General features: G+C 56.7%; 1 protein-coding gene across 3 annotated transcripts; it reads left to right on the forward strand.

Annotated features, from left to right (window-relative positions):
* Positions 1–664: 664 nt before the first annotated feature.
* On the forward strand, positions 665–16,017 carry FHOD1 (formin homology 2 domain containing 1). Of its 3 annotated transcripts, XM_031458277.2 has the most exons (24): positions 668–952; positions 8,012–8,118; positions 8,510–8,574; positions 8,893–8,960; positions 9,033–9,138; positions 9,215–9,309; positions 9,574–9,685; positions 9,772–9,866; positions 9,977–10,120; positions 10,247–10,380; positions 10,463–10,678; positions 10,816–10,839; positions 11,222–11,275; positions 12,146–12,261; positions 12,349–12,944; positions 13,237–13,392; positions 13,611–13,793; positions 13,878–13,997; positions 14,074–14,235; positions 14,630–14,820; positions 14,914–15,106; positions 15,189–15,351; positions 15,425–15,625; positions 15,698–16,017. In XM_031458277.2, exons 1-24 carry the CDS (start codon positions 752–754, stop codon positions 15,778–15,780), a joined length of 3,585 nt encoding a protein of 1,194 aa, XP_031314137.2. In that variant the 5' UTR covers positions 668–751; the 3' UTR covers positions 15,781–16,017. The 3 variants fall into 3 exon arrangements, 2 of the variants coding, with proteins under 2 accessions (XP_031314137.2, XP_064345143.1); XR_010382285.1 differs by lacking the exon at positions 15,698–16,017 and having other exon boundaries at positions 665–952; positions 15,193–15,351; positions 15,425–15,457; XM_064489073.1 differs by lacking the exons at positions 10,816–10,839; positions 11,222–11,275.
* Positions 16,018–16,077: the final 60 nt, after the last annotated feature.

Raw genomic sequence — 16,077 nt, forward strand, 5'->3', positions numbered from 1 at the left:
CTCTCCCCAACCTGGGGAGGACCGTTTCCACTTTTCATTGAAGCTGAGGGGCAACCCACCCCAGTTCTTCCCCAAAACTGCAGTTAACATTTTCTACCTCCTCCTTCAAACTGAGTTATCCCATCCTTTTCCCAGAATGAGGAACACCCGCCTCTCTTCCTCTAACTAGAGGTAAATGATCCCACTTCTTCAAGTTAAATGTAATATGTTTTTACTTCCTGCTCCAAACTGAAAGGGACCCATCTCCCTCCTTTCCCCAAAAGAGGGAAACCTATCCACTTCATCCACTCAAGGAATCAGGACATTCTCGTCCTAAACTAAGGGGGACCTGGCTGGCCACTATCTGAAGAAACTTAACACCCTGCCTTGCCCTAACAATCCCTCAGGAGAGCGCAGCCTAATCGCCCCCAAACACGAAGAAAGCCTCCCCGCCCTCTGCGCGTTCTCGAAGCAGGGGCGCGAGCTCGGGTTTTCCCGCCCGAGTAGCCAGTGAACTAACGGGATCACCATCACGCCCTCTGAGTGGCTGGCGGTAAGCTCAGCCACCGGTAGTGGTTACCCCCACCCTGCGCGCGCGCGTCCGGAGACTACTATTGGCTCCACCCCTTTCCTCGGCCCTGCCTCCGCCTGGCTCCGCCCCTCTGCTTCGGAGTCCCGTCCGGCCCCGCCCAGACAGCAGAGCTAGTTGGATAGACTCCGCGGCGGGGCCGAGACCCACCGGAGGCGCGCGGCACGAGCCAGTGGCCGAGCCATGGCTGGCGGGGAAGACCGTGGGGACGGGGAACCAGTATCAGTGGTGACCGTGCGGGTGCAGTACCTAGAGGACACCGACCCTTTCGCATGTGCCAACTTCCCGGAGCCTCGCCGGGCCCCCACCTGCAGCTTGGACGGGGCGCTGCCCCTGGGCGTGCAGATACCCGCGCTGCACCGCCTGCTGGGGGCGCCGCTCAAGGTGAGGGGAGCCGGAGTAACGCTGAGGGCGACCGAGGGTTCAGGGTCGGCGTCATGAAACCCTTTGAGCACCCCTCGAGGAGAGACTGGAGCGGGTCCGCTCCTCCAGGGAAGTTTTGGGCTGGGGATCCAAGGTCCTCATTGTCCCACTTGCGGGGGACGCCTCTCAAGTCGAGGGAAGCTGAGTAAAGGAGATGGGAGCTCGTGGTCTGCGATACCCAGCTGTCTCTCGAAATGAGGCCCACCTGGGAAAGCGGTCGGGGTCCGCTCGCTGCCTGTCTGCTCGATTAATTGCTCTGGAAAGTGGCGGTAGGTGTTTGAGCGGTAGCGGACCTAGGAGGCGGAACTGGGGATAGACCAGCTTTCACCTGCTTCAGGTATGGTGGGGGCGGGACCACGAGAAGGGGCGGACCCGGGGCGGGCCACTAAAGGTGGCTGGAGGCTGGATTGGGTCCTGCCGGATTGAGGGTTTTCCCTGCAGGTGGAGGCCCGGCTTGGGAGTGCCGGCGGAGAAGAGATTTAACGGGGTGAGGGGAGTCCCCAGGAAGCGGCCAGGTTCGGAACACGCTGAGCGCAGGAGGCTGCACTGGTGGAAAAAGCCCTCTGAGTCACCGCCTCACTGTCCCGTACAGCCTCCGCCGCCATCGGCCGAGGGCTGGAAGGGAGGGAGCGGGCCCGGCTAATTTTAAACCGCCGGCCTACCCTAGTTTGCCTCCTCCCCATGGCCGACTCGTACACAGTGCCGGGAGAGGCCCTTTTCCAGATGGCCGGCTCTTACCTCCCCTCCTGCTCTCCAAGCTCAGCCTCCCGCAGGCACTCCTTTCCGGAGCACTTCGTTTCCGGGCCAGAACTCTGAGAGGCACACTACCAATCCCTTGGGGCGCCCCGCAAGCCAGTCCGCACCAAGAAAGAGTTGATGGAGGTGCCCTCCGATGCTCCCAGGCTTAGCTGGGTGCTGAGTTGCGCAAACTTGTCCCCCATCCCTGCCCGGGGTCTCCCCTGGAATGTGCCCCAAGCGCCGGGCCCCCGGCCTGCATTCCTAGCGCTGCGGGCCAGCCACGCCTCCCAGCGCGGGCGGGAGAGGTGGTAAGACTATTGGCCTGGGGAGTCGCACGTGTCTGAGTGGAGCCTAGGCTTCAAGGACAAGGATTGAAGATTGCAGCATATTACCCTCTCCAGAGTTGATGCAACCCCTCCTTGCCCTGCCCTGTTCAAAAGGGCAAACTGAAGTGGACCTAGAAGAAGCATGTTCAGCTAGAGGCCACCTGGATAGAGAGGGGTGCTGAACTGAGGCCAGGTTCCTGCCTCCAGGCTCTTAAAACTCCTAGTACTGAAATAAACCTGGAGCACTACAGAGAACATGTTTTTCTCCCACCCACCACTGAGGGACAGGATTTAGCGCTAACATTCCTCTTCCCAATGAGGGGCAGGTTTGGGACGTCAGCTACAGGGAAGAGGCTCAGAACTACCCCTTATCTCTCCCCCTCATGTAGAGACCCACCACCACCACCCCTCATCAGATGCTCTGTCCTCTGTTCTCTGCTCCCTAGCTGAGGGCACTACTGAGTTCAGATATGTTAAGTTCGCCCTGCCCCTCCAACTTGGTCCTTCCTGTTCTCACTTTCAGGATCTCCCACCTGGTGTACCTGAGGACTGTCATATTCCCCACAGTCAGGATATAGCGGCAGACACTGGGTTACCACTGTGCCTGGAGCCAGGACTCCCTGGGGTTGGCAGCTCTGCCAGGAATGGTCAGATGCACTGTGTTGTGCTCATCCCAAATATAAACTGTGACCACAGTCCCAGAATAGAAGCCTGGAGGAAGAAGGGCTGAGAATAGGGTAGGGGCAGGGACATCAGAGAGCTGAGGGAGGGGGAGCAGGACCCCTTCTTGTAAGAAATATCAGTAGCTGGTTCCTCCTCTAGTCCTATAAGTGGGTGCCCCAGGGGCTCAGACATGACTCAGGCCTTCCTCCACAGCCCTCTAGAGGGGCGAGGTAGCCCAGAAACCTAGGCATCCCCATCTCAGTCTGTAGAGCAGAAATAAGAGGGAGGGGTTCTCTACTCACTGCCTCATCTTCTGCCCAGTTGTCCAGAGGGTCAACGGGACACAGCCAAGTGACCTCTGCCCTCCCACTCTGGGCACTGACCCCCATCATCCTTGCAGACCCTGCCTGTTCCCTGGGAATGTACAGAGGCCCAGCCCACTTTCTCTCTGGGGCTCCACCCCACACACCCCATTGGGCTGGGGCTAGTCTCTAGAGTTCCCCTGGGGCTTCCTTTTTAAAGGACTCAGAGCTTTCAGGTCTGAGAAGGCCTTGCTCATTTCCTCCCAGTCTAGGAGGAAGCTCCTGGCCACAGCCTCTGACTCATCTCCTGGCCCTGGGGGATGGGGGTGGGGGGGTGGCATGGTTGTCCTGGCAGTGCCTTGGGCCATGCATGGTGTCCCCAGGGGAACTCAGGAGTATCTGTCTCCTCTTTGTGCAGGAGCCTCACTCAGCCCATGGACCTGCCCCTGCCCTAGGGGAGAGCCTGGCCTTCTAGCCTTGCATCTCACCTCTTTACCCAGAGCTGCCCAGTCCCACCTCCCTGCTACCTTTTGGCTTTCTAGGCCTGCTTCAGGAGCCTCTGCCTGGTATCCAAAGGCCCTGCCACATCTGGGATAGCACAGATTTCTTGCTCCCTGGGCTTTGGGCAGAGGGACCTGAGTGCTGCTCTTACCCTGTTGTAAAGGCCAGAGGAACCCACTGCTCCTAGCAGCAGAGATAGCCCTAGAAATCTGTTCATTACCAGCAACTTTGTTTCCCCAGCTGTGGCTAAAGATTAGAGTGGAACAGAGGTGGCACATGTTTCATGATCTTGCCCCTCCCTACTCCAGCCTCAATTTACCCCTCAGGAGCAGATGTGGCAAAGGGGCTAAAGTGTGAACTTGACCTTCTGGGACAGGGAACAACTGGAGGGGTTCCCAGGGGATTCTTAAGGGTAAGACTGGGTGCTCTGGTGATGAACTGAGCCCTTTTTTCTTCTGATAGGGAGGTCTCTTTGGGAGACTATACAGGATTGTGATATGGGTATGAGTCATGGCCTCCCAGCTTTCCCTAGGGCCAGCATGTCCAATTTGCTGGTCATTCTGGGCTGTAGCCTGTCAAGCAACCCCATGACCTTGATCCTGGCAGAAGTAGGCACTGTTACCCCAGCGTGTATGATGTGTGTGTGTTCATTCGTGTTCCCTCGCTGGAACTGGGAGGACCAGTTTGGGGTATTTGCACAGTCCAGAAAGCTGAGGGCCAGTCTCCAGCCCTTGGCAACCCTACAGGCCCTAGTCCTCACTCCACCTCCCCTCCAGTGTTCCCTGGAACACTTCCAAAGGCCCAAGATCTAGGTCAGTTAGCCCTGGTTCCATTCCTAGTTGTGCAGCCTAAGGCAAATTCACTGAATTTTTAAGACTTGGTTTCCTCACCTGTAAAAGGATTATTGGGAGAATCTAAGGAACCAGGTTGCCCAGTGTGTGACACAGAGGAGGCATAACAAATGAGGGCTTCCCTCCTCAAGGCCCATTCATATCATCTCATCCAGGAAGCCAAGCCCCAGTTGGAGACCCAAGATAAAAGGGAAGGAAGGTCATTTTTAGGAAAGGAGAAGAAAAAGGTAATTAACAAATTATTTTCTAGAATGAGTCCATCAGCATATAATTCTGCCCTCTTCTCATTTCCCCGCCCCTGCCATGTTCATTCTTACCTGAATGAAAAATATTGGGGAGTAGACACCATGGTCCCCTAAGCTTGGCCCTGCATGTAAAACCATATGTAACAGGTTGGTCTTGGCCTGCCAGAAAAGCCTGAGCCCAAGGAATCAAGAGAAAAGTGGGCTGGGGCAAGGGGTAGGGGATTAAGAGGTACAAACTATTATGTATAAAATAAATAAGCTACAAGGGTAAAATAAATAAGCTACAAGGGTATGTTGACAGCACAGGGAATATAGCCAGTATTTTATAATAACTTTAAATGGAGTATAATCTTTAAAAATTGTGAATCACTATGTTGCATACCTGAAACTTACATAACATTGTAAATCAACTATACCTTAATAAAAATAAATAAATAGAGAAAAGTGAGCTGGAGACTGAAGTGAGGGGCCAAGCCCGGGAAGAATGGAGGAAAGACTCCACCCCAAGACCGACATCAGAGAAGTGAGGAAGACAAGAGCCAGGAGGGAGTCAGGGTTGTAGGCCCTGTGCTGACCCCAACCATTGTCAGCAGGCACCAGGGTTTGGGCTTAGTCCAGCCTGGCCCAGCCCCAGGGTGTGAGAAACAAGGCCCAGAGGTTTGGCTCTAAAAAGAGTGACCCCAGGAAGGGGCCAAGAGTGTGAGGGACAAGCAGCACCCAGCTGGCAGGAAGTCCCTGCTCTTTGCAGCTTGCCTGACCCTAACCCTTCCCCACCCCACCCCCATCTCCACCCAGGACAGACAGCTGAGGGCAGGAGACACCATCCATCATCTGAAGGCTTTGGTCTGGCTGTTACCTCTGGGCCCCCTCCCCAGAAATGGGGCCCTGGCAGGATAAGACAGGTGAAGTGGCTAGGGAGGCCACTGCTACCACCATGGAGGAAAAGAGGTTCAATCTGCTCATCTGAGCAGACTAGGGGTGGTGGAGTATTTAGTCTTCAGGACTCTGCCCCAAATAGACACAGGCAGCCCAGGTATTCTGGAAGGAGAGGGCCATTCTTGGCTTACCTGGGATTAGAGCCTACAAGTGTGCATGCACAAGGGGAAGAGAGCTTGCTGGGCCTGAGCTTTCTGTTGGTATGCTTCTTGCCTGTGCCAGTAAGCATATGTGTACCTACCTGACCATATACTTGGATGTGTAAGTCGCTATCAGGTGTAATCTACTTACCCCTCCAGTGTTTACCTTTACAGCTCTCCACCCCTCCCCTTTCTCAGCATTTGTGCCTCTCTGTTTATTTGTGGCCTTTCTCTGAGTCAAGCCTGCCTGCCTCCACCACTGGGTTGGAAGACAGGGAAGGCAGAGTGGTGTCTTGTTCCCTGCTCTGTCCTCAGCACCTAAAACCAGCCTGGTTCATGAATGTTTTTTGGGTTTGGGGGTGGGTGGGAATTAGGTTGATTTATTTATTTAATGGAGATATTGGGGATGGAACCCAGGCCCTCATGCATGCTAAGCATGCTCTCTACCACTGTGCTATACCCTCCCCCCCATGAATGTTTGAATGAATGAGCTATTCTATCTATGTGTGATTTGGGGGATCCCTGAGGGGATTTGTGGCTCTGGGGAAGATGTGTTTCACTAGGGTCCCAGAGTCCTCCAGTCCAAGGTGGAAGGAGATGTAACTGTGCCTGGCTGGGGGCAGGGTGGGCAGGCTGCTGAGTCACCGTGTGGGAAGAGGGATCAGGAGGAATGCGGGGCTGCCCTCAGCTGAACCGGCCCTGGAAGAAGTACCCCAGCCCTGGGGCCTTGCTGCCCCATCTCAGGGCCTGTTCCCAGTAGGCCCTGGAGAGGATGACTCTGCTCCCAGGGAGGAGAGAGAGACCAGGCCCGCCCAAGTTGCCCAGGGGAGGGCAGGCAGCCAAGCAGGAAGTGGGACAGAGAACAGGCTGGAGTGTTTGTCCTATGTCCCATGTCCCAGTGCAGGAGCCAGGACAGGGGCAGGGGGAGGGGATGGTCACCCAAGGGCCTTACAGGCTGAACTGCCAAGAAGGAGCCGGGTCAGGCTCTCAGGCATGAGCAGGGGTACTAAGCAGAAGCAGGGTAGGGGCAGGAACTGGACTCCCTTCATCCCAGGGGACCAAGGGCAGCTGGAAGCCCTTGGGCTGGTTCCAGAGCAGGGCAGGGCTGACAGAAGAGCAGGACAAATGTTGGAGTTGACTTTCCCAGTAAGATGGAGACCAGAAGACACACTGCCTCTCCAGACATGGGCTCTCCCTGGGCCTCTCAAGGAATGGGAGCACTCAAGTCAAGGGAACTTTGCTGAGCCCTGCACGTGCACTGTGCTATGGAGGAGGTGTCAGGGAGAGGCACGGTGCTGCCCTTAGACTGTCCTAAGTCACCTTACCAGGCTTCTTCACAGGCACTTCTCAAGCAGCCAAGTGTCATGTGTTATGGTGTTGGTGATGGTGGGAAGCCAGGCTCAGTGGGGAGGTGACATGTAAAGTGGACTCATGGATGGAGTGTGTGCCTCCTTGTTACAATGCAGGTTTCAGGGACTGTAGGCTGACTGAGTCAGACTCTAAAATCTGGTGTTTAATAGGCCCCTTGGAGGCCTCTGAGGTCCACCTAGGACCACGGTAACTGTAGCCCACTTGGGGGTAGGGCAAAGACCCTCAGGCCTGGAGGGACTGGGAACCTGTTGATTAGCCCCTCCTCCTCACCCTCTTAACTCAGGAGGACACACATCCCCCCTCTCAGCTGGGTTTGCTCCTCCCAGCCTCTTGACACTTTCTCCCTGGACTTGGTTGCTTCGTGGCTGCAACTTACCACCCCACAAGGCTGTGAATTTCCTTGAATGCAGGAACTTCCTCCCATCTTCTCTCCATTCCCTTTCCTCATTCATGTTCATTAGCTCAACAACCATTTAGGGAGAACTTACTGTGTGCCGAGTGCTATAATAGACTCTGTGGATATAGCTTGGGCAAGCAGACACGGTGCCTGAACCCAGAGGACACATGGTTGGTAGGGAAGGAGACTCATGTCTAGGATGTGATAACGCTGTGTGAAAGGCCTCTGACAGGGGTATGCATACAGGCTGGAGTGGATTGCGTAGCATTGCCTGGAGGAGTCCAGGAAGGCTTTCAAAAAAAAGCATTGTCTAATCTGAAACCTAAAGAGTGAGTAGGTGTTAGCCAGGAGAAAGCCCTATGAGCTCCATGGGCCTTGCACATAGTAGGCCCTTGAGAACTGATTGCTGAAGAAATGCATTGCTGCAGTGCAGGCCCTTGTGTGTGTCTCTGTGCCAGCACCCTGAGTGGGAGGTAGGAGGTTATGGGGTCTCCAAACATACTCCTGCCACCTCTTCTCCAGCCCTGACAGCTGTTCCCTTTGCCCCCAGCTAGAGGACTGTGCCCTGCAAGTGTCTCCATCTGGATACTACCTGGACCCTGAGCTGTCCCTGGAAGAGCAGCGGGAGATGCTGGAGGGCTTCTTTGAAGAGATCAGGTCAGAGCTGATGGGGCCAGGAAGGCAAGGCTGGCTCCCACTCTTGCCCCAGTGTTGGAGGGGCTGGCTCAGGTGTTAGCAGCCAAGACACCTGATCTCTAACCAGGGCTGTGGGTCACCTCCTGCTGCCCCAGGGAACTGTGCCAGGGGAATCCCAAGGCCTGACCACTGTTACCTGCTGCCTGGGATGGGAGTGGGGGCTCTCCCACATACCTGAGATGCCTGTGTTTGCACAAGCCCTCCCTGGACAACTCTTGGGCTTGGAGAAACAGTTGGAGAGGAAGGAACTGAGCCAGGGTTGGCATGTGGGGAGGTCTTTGGCTGCCTTGGCTGGAGGGGAGGGACCCTAAGGAGTGGACTGGGAGCTGCTGACTGGGCTACTTGATTCCAGCAAAGGGCGGAAGCCTACTCTGATCTTGCGGACCCAGCTCTCCGTGAGGGTCAATGCCATCTTGGGTGAGTGTGTGAGGACATCACTGTCTGTCAACACTTCCCCCATATACACTGCCCCAGTTGGCGCAGTTTCTTTCAGGCCTGTTCTGGGCAGTCGACAGGACAGACAGGAGACAGGATGTGTGACCCCTCTCATTCCTATCGTGACCTCTCCTTCCAGGGCTGAGGCTGCTGCTGCTGCTAGACTGTGGTGGGGTTGCCCAGAGTCGGGGAGTGGAGGAGGAGGTGGGGGTTCAAAAGTACTAGCACACTAGCATATTCTTTGGTGGAGGGTTGTATCTGTGTCTCCTTGAGGTTTCCATACCCACCTACTCCTTGCAGAGAAGTTGTATGGCTCCAGTGGCCCTGAGCTCCGCCGCTCCCTCTTCTCACTAAAGCAGATCTTCCAGGTGAGGCCCGGAGGTGGGCTGGGGGTGGGCATCCAGGCTGAGCCCCTCTAAACTCCCGCATGGTGCCCTCAGGAGGACAAGGACTTGGTGCCTGAGTTTGTGCATTCGGAGGGGCTGAGCTGCCTAATCCGTGTGGGTGCAGCTGCCGACCACAACTATCAGAGCTACATTCTCCGAGGTCAGCCCCATCCCTTCCCCATGACCCCTGCCTTCAGTAATCCTTTACTGACCTCTTCTTGTCGCTGTATCCTCAGCACTAGGCCAGCTAATGCTTTTTGTGGATGGGATGCTGGGTGTGGTGGCCCACAGTGAGACCGTGCAGTGGCTGTACACACTGTGTGCCAGCCTGGTAAGTGGCCCTCCACTCAGCCATGCACCCTTTCCCACTGCCTCTTTCTGGGCCTCAGTTTCCTCTTCTGCAATGTGGGCTAGAATGGAGTAAGTCTGTGGCCCCTCTAAGTGTGGAAGGCACTTCAACACCTGGGCCTAGAGCCAGGTCCTTCTGCCTAGACTCTCAACCCTGGTCCAGCCCCAGGAGCCCTTCCCCCTCCCCACCAGGAGCTAGCACAGATCTGGCCCAAGCCCCGCTCATATGTGGTGACCCCTCTCTCAGTCCCGCTTGGTGGTGAAGACAGCCCTGAAGCTCCTGCTGGTGTTTGTGGAATACTCTGAGAGCAACGCACCGCTGTTCATCTGCGCAGTCAACTCTGTGGCCAGCACCACGGGTCAGAGACTGTCCCTCCCTCCCCCACTGTTCAGAGTCCTCTTTCCTACTTGTCCCCACATGACTGCTCCCCTTTCTGTGTGGCAGGTGCTCTTCCATGGGCCAATCTGGTGTCCATCCTGGAGGAGAAGAATGGTGCGGACCCTGAGTTGTTGGTGTATACTGTCACCCTCATCAACAAGGTCGGGTGGCCGGAGCAAGGGGAGAACTAAGCACCAATTCTGAGCCCCTCAGGCTCCTGACTTCCTGTTCCCATCAGCTTTAGCCTTGCCCTTCTATCCTCACCCTCTAGACTCTGGCAGCGCTCCCGGACCAGGACTCCTTCTACGACGTGACAGATGCACTGGAGCAGCAGGGCATGGAGGCACTGGTCCAGCGCCACTTGGGCACCGCTGGCACAGATGTCGATCTGCGCGCGCAGCTTGTGCTCTACGAGGTGGGCTGAACTGGCTGGGGCAGGACTGCTGGCGAGAGGAGGGGAGGGAGGGGAACGGGTGCAGATCAGTGCCCCATCCCACCTACTTGGGCCTCAGCCGCTCCCATCTGGGCTCAACTCCGCTAGAATGCCCTGCGGTTGGAGGATGGAGACATGGAAGAAGCTTTCGCAGGTGGGCGGCGCACCACTCGCCGAAAGCCTTCTTCAGAGGAGGGCAAGAGAAGCCGACGATCTCTGGAAGTGCGCACCTCAGAGCCTGGGTAAGAGCTAAGGAGCCTTGGCAGATGGGAAGGAGCGGATCTGCCAGGAGTAGCCCTGCCTCCTGACAGGCCACGCCTCCAGCTCCACAGGCCCCGCCTCACCGATCGTCTCCACCTCCTCTACCGGCCCTGCCCTGCTGTCAGGTACCGCCTCCAGCCTCATAGACTCCGCCCCACCTACAGGCCCCGCCTCCAGTCCCGGGGGCCAGGCCTCTGGCCTGCATACCACTGTGAGCCTCTTTCCTACCATCTCCGTGGCGCCCTCATCCGACAGCTCCTGTGAGAGGAGTATCTACAAGTAAGCAGGGAGATAGAGGCTGTCCTGGGAGTTCTTTCTCCAACTGTCCCTCCGCTCTGCGCCCCTCCACGGGCCCTCCGCCTCCTCTGCCCAAACTTCTCTGCCCACACGCGTGCTTTCTCTCTCTTTCTTTCCAGACTTCACCAAACTGCTCCTGTTTGGTAAGTGACTGCTGGGGGGTGGGGTTCGGCTCCGACTGGACCTCCTCCTCCTGTGGCTTCTCTTCATCTCTTTCTGGCATTCTGCCTGTCTTTGCCAATGTCATCTGTTTCCCTACCCACTTCTGTCTTTCTGTCTGTGTCTGTCTGTCTCTCTCTCATTCTGCTCTTTTACTGCACTCTGTCTTGTGTCATGTCAGTCTCTCCCCTCCACTTCCACTTTCCTCACGTCTAGCCTCCCTCACCACCTCCTCTTCCCACTGTGCCTGGGAAGGAACCCCTAATATTACCACCCAGCTCTGTGTGGGTGTGAGCAACTGGGCTTTGGGGTGGAGCAGGCATCACAATTGCCAACTCTTCCTCTTGTCCCCCCCCACCCACCCAGGGCCCCTGAGAACCCACCTGTCCCCCAGTCCCCCACTGGGCAGGCCAGGCTGGAGTAAGTACAGAGGCCAGACTGCCAGGCCTGCCATGTGCTCAGGGCTTCAGCATTGCTTCCCCCAGCGGGGGTTATATGTGCCTGATGCAGCCAGAGCTGGGGGGCTCTCAGGCCCTGTTTCTCCCAGACTGATGCCTCCTTGGTTACCCAGGAGCACTGGGAAGCAGTTCACTGGGGCCACAGAGGTTCCTGTGCTTCAATGGTGACAACTTAACAGCTTTGGCCAGCGATGAGGATGTTGACTCCCAACCTGGAGCTGATTCTCCTGTGTCCTCAGCCCAGGATTAGGGCTGGGAGGGAATCTAGGGTGCTGTGTGATGTGGAGGTGGAGGAGTAACTTCCAGCTAAGGGAATGATAAGGGACTGAGTGCCAACAGAGGCTGAAGAGGCCAAGAAGGAAACAGGATCACATTCATTGTTTTAACATAAACTGAGTGCCTGTTGCTTACCAGGCCCTTTTTGGGCATAGACCATAGCTCTCAGAAGCTGCCAGACATGCCAAGGGAGGGACAGCATGGTGTGCCCATTTGGACAGCTGTTCCCTTCCCCTGCTCTAAGGGTCCTTGTCTAGAATCAGAACAGCGAACATGAATAGCAGCACGATTGCAAATTAAATGTGAAGTAGAACTTCTCCGCACATGTTGACCTGGGAATACTGGGTTGGTAGTGACCCTCCCCAGATGTGGAAGACTGAACAAGGAGAGGCTGGCCTTGCAGGGCAGGTCCTGGGTCTGCTCAGCGCATGGACTGTTCCCTGTGTGTCTGTGTGTGCCTGCAATTAGGGGCAGTGCCTAGGGGCCCAGCAAGGCATGTGCGCCACCCTGGGCTGGGGTGTGTCAGACACCCTCACTGACACGTGCCTTTCCCCAGAGCCCGGTTCCTGGAGAATGTAGCAGCAGCAGAAACAGAAAAGCAGGCTGCACTGGCCCAGGGCCGGGCAGAGACACTGGCTGGAGCTATGCCTGAAGAGGTCGATGGGCACCGAGGTGAGTAGGTGGGTGGGCAGAATTCACCTAGGTTGCCCTGTTGCTCCACAGAGGGCATGACACTGACAGCTTCTTCCACTTTTCTAGACACCCTTGAACTACAGGGCTCCCCAGAACCAGCCCCTGCACCCAGAACACCCCAGAGTGCTGCCCCCCGAATCCTGCTCCGGGCCCAGCAGTGCCTTGAGCCAGAGCCCAAGGAGACTTTGGCCCCACCAAGTCCCAAGACTGAGCCCATTCAGGAACTCCGTACCCATGTACCCAAGCTCTGCATTGGGGATCTGGACTTCTCAGATCTGGGGGAGGATGAAGACCAGGACATGCTGAATACAGAGTCTGTGGAGGCAGGGAAAGGGGTCCCACCCCCACCACCCCTGATCTCTGGAGGCCCCCCACCTCCTCCACCCCCACCTCCCCCACCCATCAAAAGCCCCTTCCCACCACCTCCACCCCCAGTTGCCCCTCTTCCTCCTTCAGCACCTGATGGCCTAGCCCTCCCCACCAAGAGAAAGACAGTTAAACTCTTCTGGCGGGAGCTAAAGTTGGCTGGGGTCCATGGAGGCTCTGGGAGCCGCTTTGGGCCCTGCCCTACCCTGTGGGCCTCACTGGAGCCTGTCTCAGTGGATACAGCCCGGCTAGAACACCTGTTCGAGTCTCGAGCCAAGGACGTGCTGCCTTCCAAGGTAATCACACCCTTATCCAGGGGAGAGGGGAGGAAATCAACTCAAGGGTCTGAGTGAGTGGGGCTGCCACTCATTTCCCACATGGGGAAACTGAGGCAAATAAAGGAGTAGGGGCTTGTCTGAGGTCCCTCAGTAAGGGATCAGCCCATCCCAAAGCCTTACACATCCCAGATCCCTGGTTGTGGAATGATCCCATGTGGCTACTGAGAATGGGGCCTTGGTTACCCTCTTAGATTGTTGCCATAGCTAGTCCCTTTCCCAGTCTTACACTGCCCTTCTCCCAACTTCAAAGAAAGCTGGTGAGGGCCGCCGCACAATGACCACAGTGCTGGACCCCAAGCGCAGCAACGCCATCAACATCGGCCTAACCACGCTGCCACCCGTGCACGTCATTAAGGCTGCCCTGCTCAACTTTGATGAGTTTGCTGTCAGCAAGGATGGCATTGAGGTAGGGATGGCCAGCTAGGGGTGTGGGAAATCTGGCCCTTTCCTTTGGTCATTGGGCATTTCCTGTCCCTCCAGTGGTGGGCATGGGCTTAGCATTTCTGCAGAGCAATCCCCAGACTCTGGGGCTCCCCCACATGACCTAGGGAGGAGTCAAGACCAATACCTGAAGCCTCAGGCCAGTGCTGAGTGGCTTATGTGGGGTGGCGGGTGCATTCTCAGAAGCTACTGACCATGATGCCAACGGAGGAGGAGCAGCAGAAGATCGAGGAGGCCCAGCTGGCCAATCCTGACATACCCCTGGGCCCAGCTGAGAATTTCCTGATGACTCTCGCCTCCATCGGGGGCCTGGCGGCTCGCTTACAACTCTGGGCCTTCAAGCTGGATTATGACAGCATGGAGCGGGTACCTGGGTCATGGGGTGGGACAGGCAGTGGGACAGGAGAGCATAATGACCATGTAGTCTGAGTCCCTGGCTTCCCACACCAGGAAATTGCAGAGCCACTGTTTGACCTGAAGGTGGGCATGGAACAGCTGGTCCAAAATGCCACCTTCCGCTGCATCCTGGCCACTCTGCTGGCTGTGGGCAACTTCCTCAATGGCTCCCAGGTGAGTGAGAGCATGTAAGGGCAGGGGCTGGGGCTCTGGAGCCAACCAGGCCCAGGCTCAGATAGGGTCCTTTCAGAGCAGCGGCTTTGAGCTGAGCTACCTGGAGAAGGTGTCAGAGGTGAAGGACACGGTGCGCCGACAGTCACTGCTGCACCATCTCTGCTCCCTGGTGCTCCAGACCCGGCCTGATTCCTCCGACTTCTACTCAGAAATTCCTGCCCTGACGCGCTGTGCCAAGGTCAGCACCTGCCAGAGGTTTGACTATGACTGGCCAATGGCATGAGGGAGCACTGCTTCTCCCTAAGTGGACTGCCATTCCAGTGCTTGCTCAGGCTACAGGTGTTCATGTGGGCTGTGTCCTCTGCCGTACATACTCTTTTCTCTATTGGCCTGGCTATACCTACTCAGTCTTTGGTCCTGTTTGGCTGCCACTTATCCCAAGAAACTTCTGTTACCCACTGCATCAGATGGACTTGCCTGTCTCCTGCAATAGACTGTGAGCTTTTGGAGGACAGGGGCCAGATCTTGGCTGTCTGTGTCCTCAGGACCCAGGCTGGCCAGCCTGGCACAGAGGCAGTCTCAGGCAGTGTCCTTCTGTAGGGGAACAACATGTGTACCCTCTTCTTTTCCAGGTGGACTTTGAGCAGCTGACTGAGAACCTGGGGCAACTGGAGCACCGGAGTTGGGCAGCCGAGGAGAGCCTGCGGAGCTTGGCCAAGCACGAGCTGGCTCCAGCTCTCCGTGCCCGCCTCACCCACTTCCTGGCCCAGTGCACCCGCCGTGTTGCCATGCTGAGGGTCGTGCACCGCCGTGTCTACAACAGGTGAGGTGTGGGCCAGAGAGAGAAGGGACTGCCACCACCATCCCTCAAACTCCAGGTAAGACTCACCATCCCTCCCCACCCCAACCTGCCTAGGTTCCATGCCTTCCTCCTGTACCTGGGGTACACGGCAGAGGCAGCCCGTGAGGTGCGCATCATGCAGTTCTGCCACACACTGCGGGAGTTCGCGCTGGAGTATCGGACTTGCTGGGACCGGGTGCTGCAGCAGCAGCAGAAGCGCGCCACATATCGTGAGCGCAACAAGACCCGGGGACGCATGATCACTGAGGTGGGTGTCCCTTCCAGGTCTTGACTGATATCCCCACGGTTTTTTTCCCTCTACTCCCAACTCACCCTTTTCCCTTCTTCAGACAGAAAAGTTCTCAGGTGTGGCTGGGGAAACCCCCAGCAATTCATCTGTCCCAGTGGCTGTGAGCAGTGGGCCAGGACGGGGTGATGCTGATAGTCATGCCAGCATGAAGAGTCTGCTGACCAGCAAGCCTGAGGACACCACACATGGCCGCCGCAGCAGAGGTGGGACCTGGGGGCCACTGGGGGCAATGAGCTGGGGCCACCCTGGGCTGACCTCCCTATCTGGCTCCCTCAGGCATGGTCCAGAGCAGCTCCCCAGTCATGGCTACAGCAGTGGGGCCCTCCACTGTGCCCCAAGAAGAATCTCTGGGCTCCAGTTTACCAAGTGACTCTTCAGATGAGATCATGGACTTGCTGGTGCAGTCAGTGACCAAGAGCAATCCTCGTGCCTTAGCTTCTCGAGAACGCAAGCGTTCCCGTGGCAACCGCAAGTCTTGTGAGTATTCCCCGCATGCCCACTGCCTGCCTTAACCCCATCACTCCCTCCAACCCTGCTCTGTCCTTGCAGTGAGAAGGACGTTGAAGAGTGGGCTTGGAGAAGATCTGGTACAGGCACTGGGACTGAGCAAGGGTCCTGGCCTCGAAGTGTGAAGGCCCTGCCTGCAGGACATGTACTAGGCCCCAGCCTGCAATGCAGGAGACTACAGTGAAGAGGGACCAGAGGAGATTCTGGGCCTTTTCTCAAGGGCCACTCTGTGTCCAGTGGCCAGCGCCGTGAGCAGTATTAGCTATGTGTGCCTGTGTGAGTGTGTGTGTGTGTGTGTGTGTGTGTGCGTGCATGTATGAGCTCCCTGGATGCATGGAGCATAATAAAGTTTTCCTAGCCAATTCAAGAGCCTTTTTCTTCAAGGTACCCACCACGCTGGGTCTGTAGCAGAAGGAAAATAC

Source organism: Camelus dromedarius, chromosome 9 (assembly GCF_036321535.1).
Source record: "Camelus dromedarius isolate mCamDro1 chromosome 9, mCamDro1.pat, whole genome shotgun sequence".
NCBI classification, from domain to species: Eukaryota; Metazoa; Chordata; class Mammalia; order Artiodactyla; family Camelidae; genus Camelus; species Camelus dromedarius.

Bases quoted from the DNA above. Each gene is read 5' to 3' on its own strand.
- FHOD1 (XM_031458277.2), top strand. From the start codon at position 752: ATGGCTGGCGGGGAAGACCGTGGGGACGGGGAACCAGTATCAGTGGTG. The intron at 12,945-13,236 runs GTAATCACACCC...CCAACTTCAAAG, and splicing joins AGGACGTGCTGCCTTCCAAG to AAAGCTGGTGAGGGCCGCCG. The intron at 13,998-14,073 runs GTGAGTGAGAGC...GGGTCCTTTCAG, and splicing joins ACTTCCTCAATGGCTCCCAG to AGCAGCGGCTTTGAGCTGAG.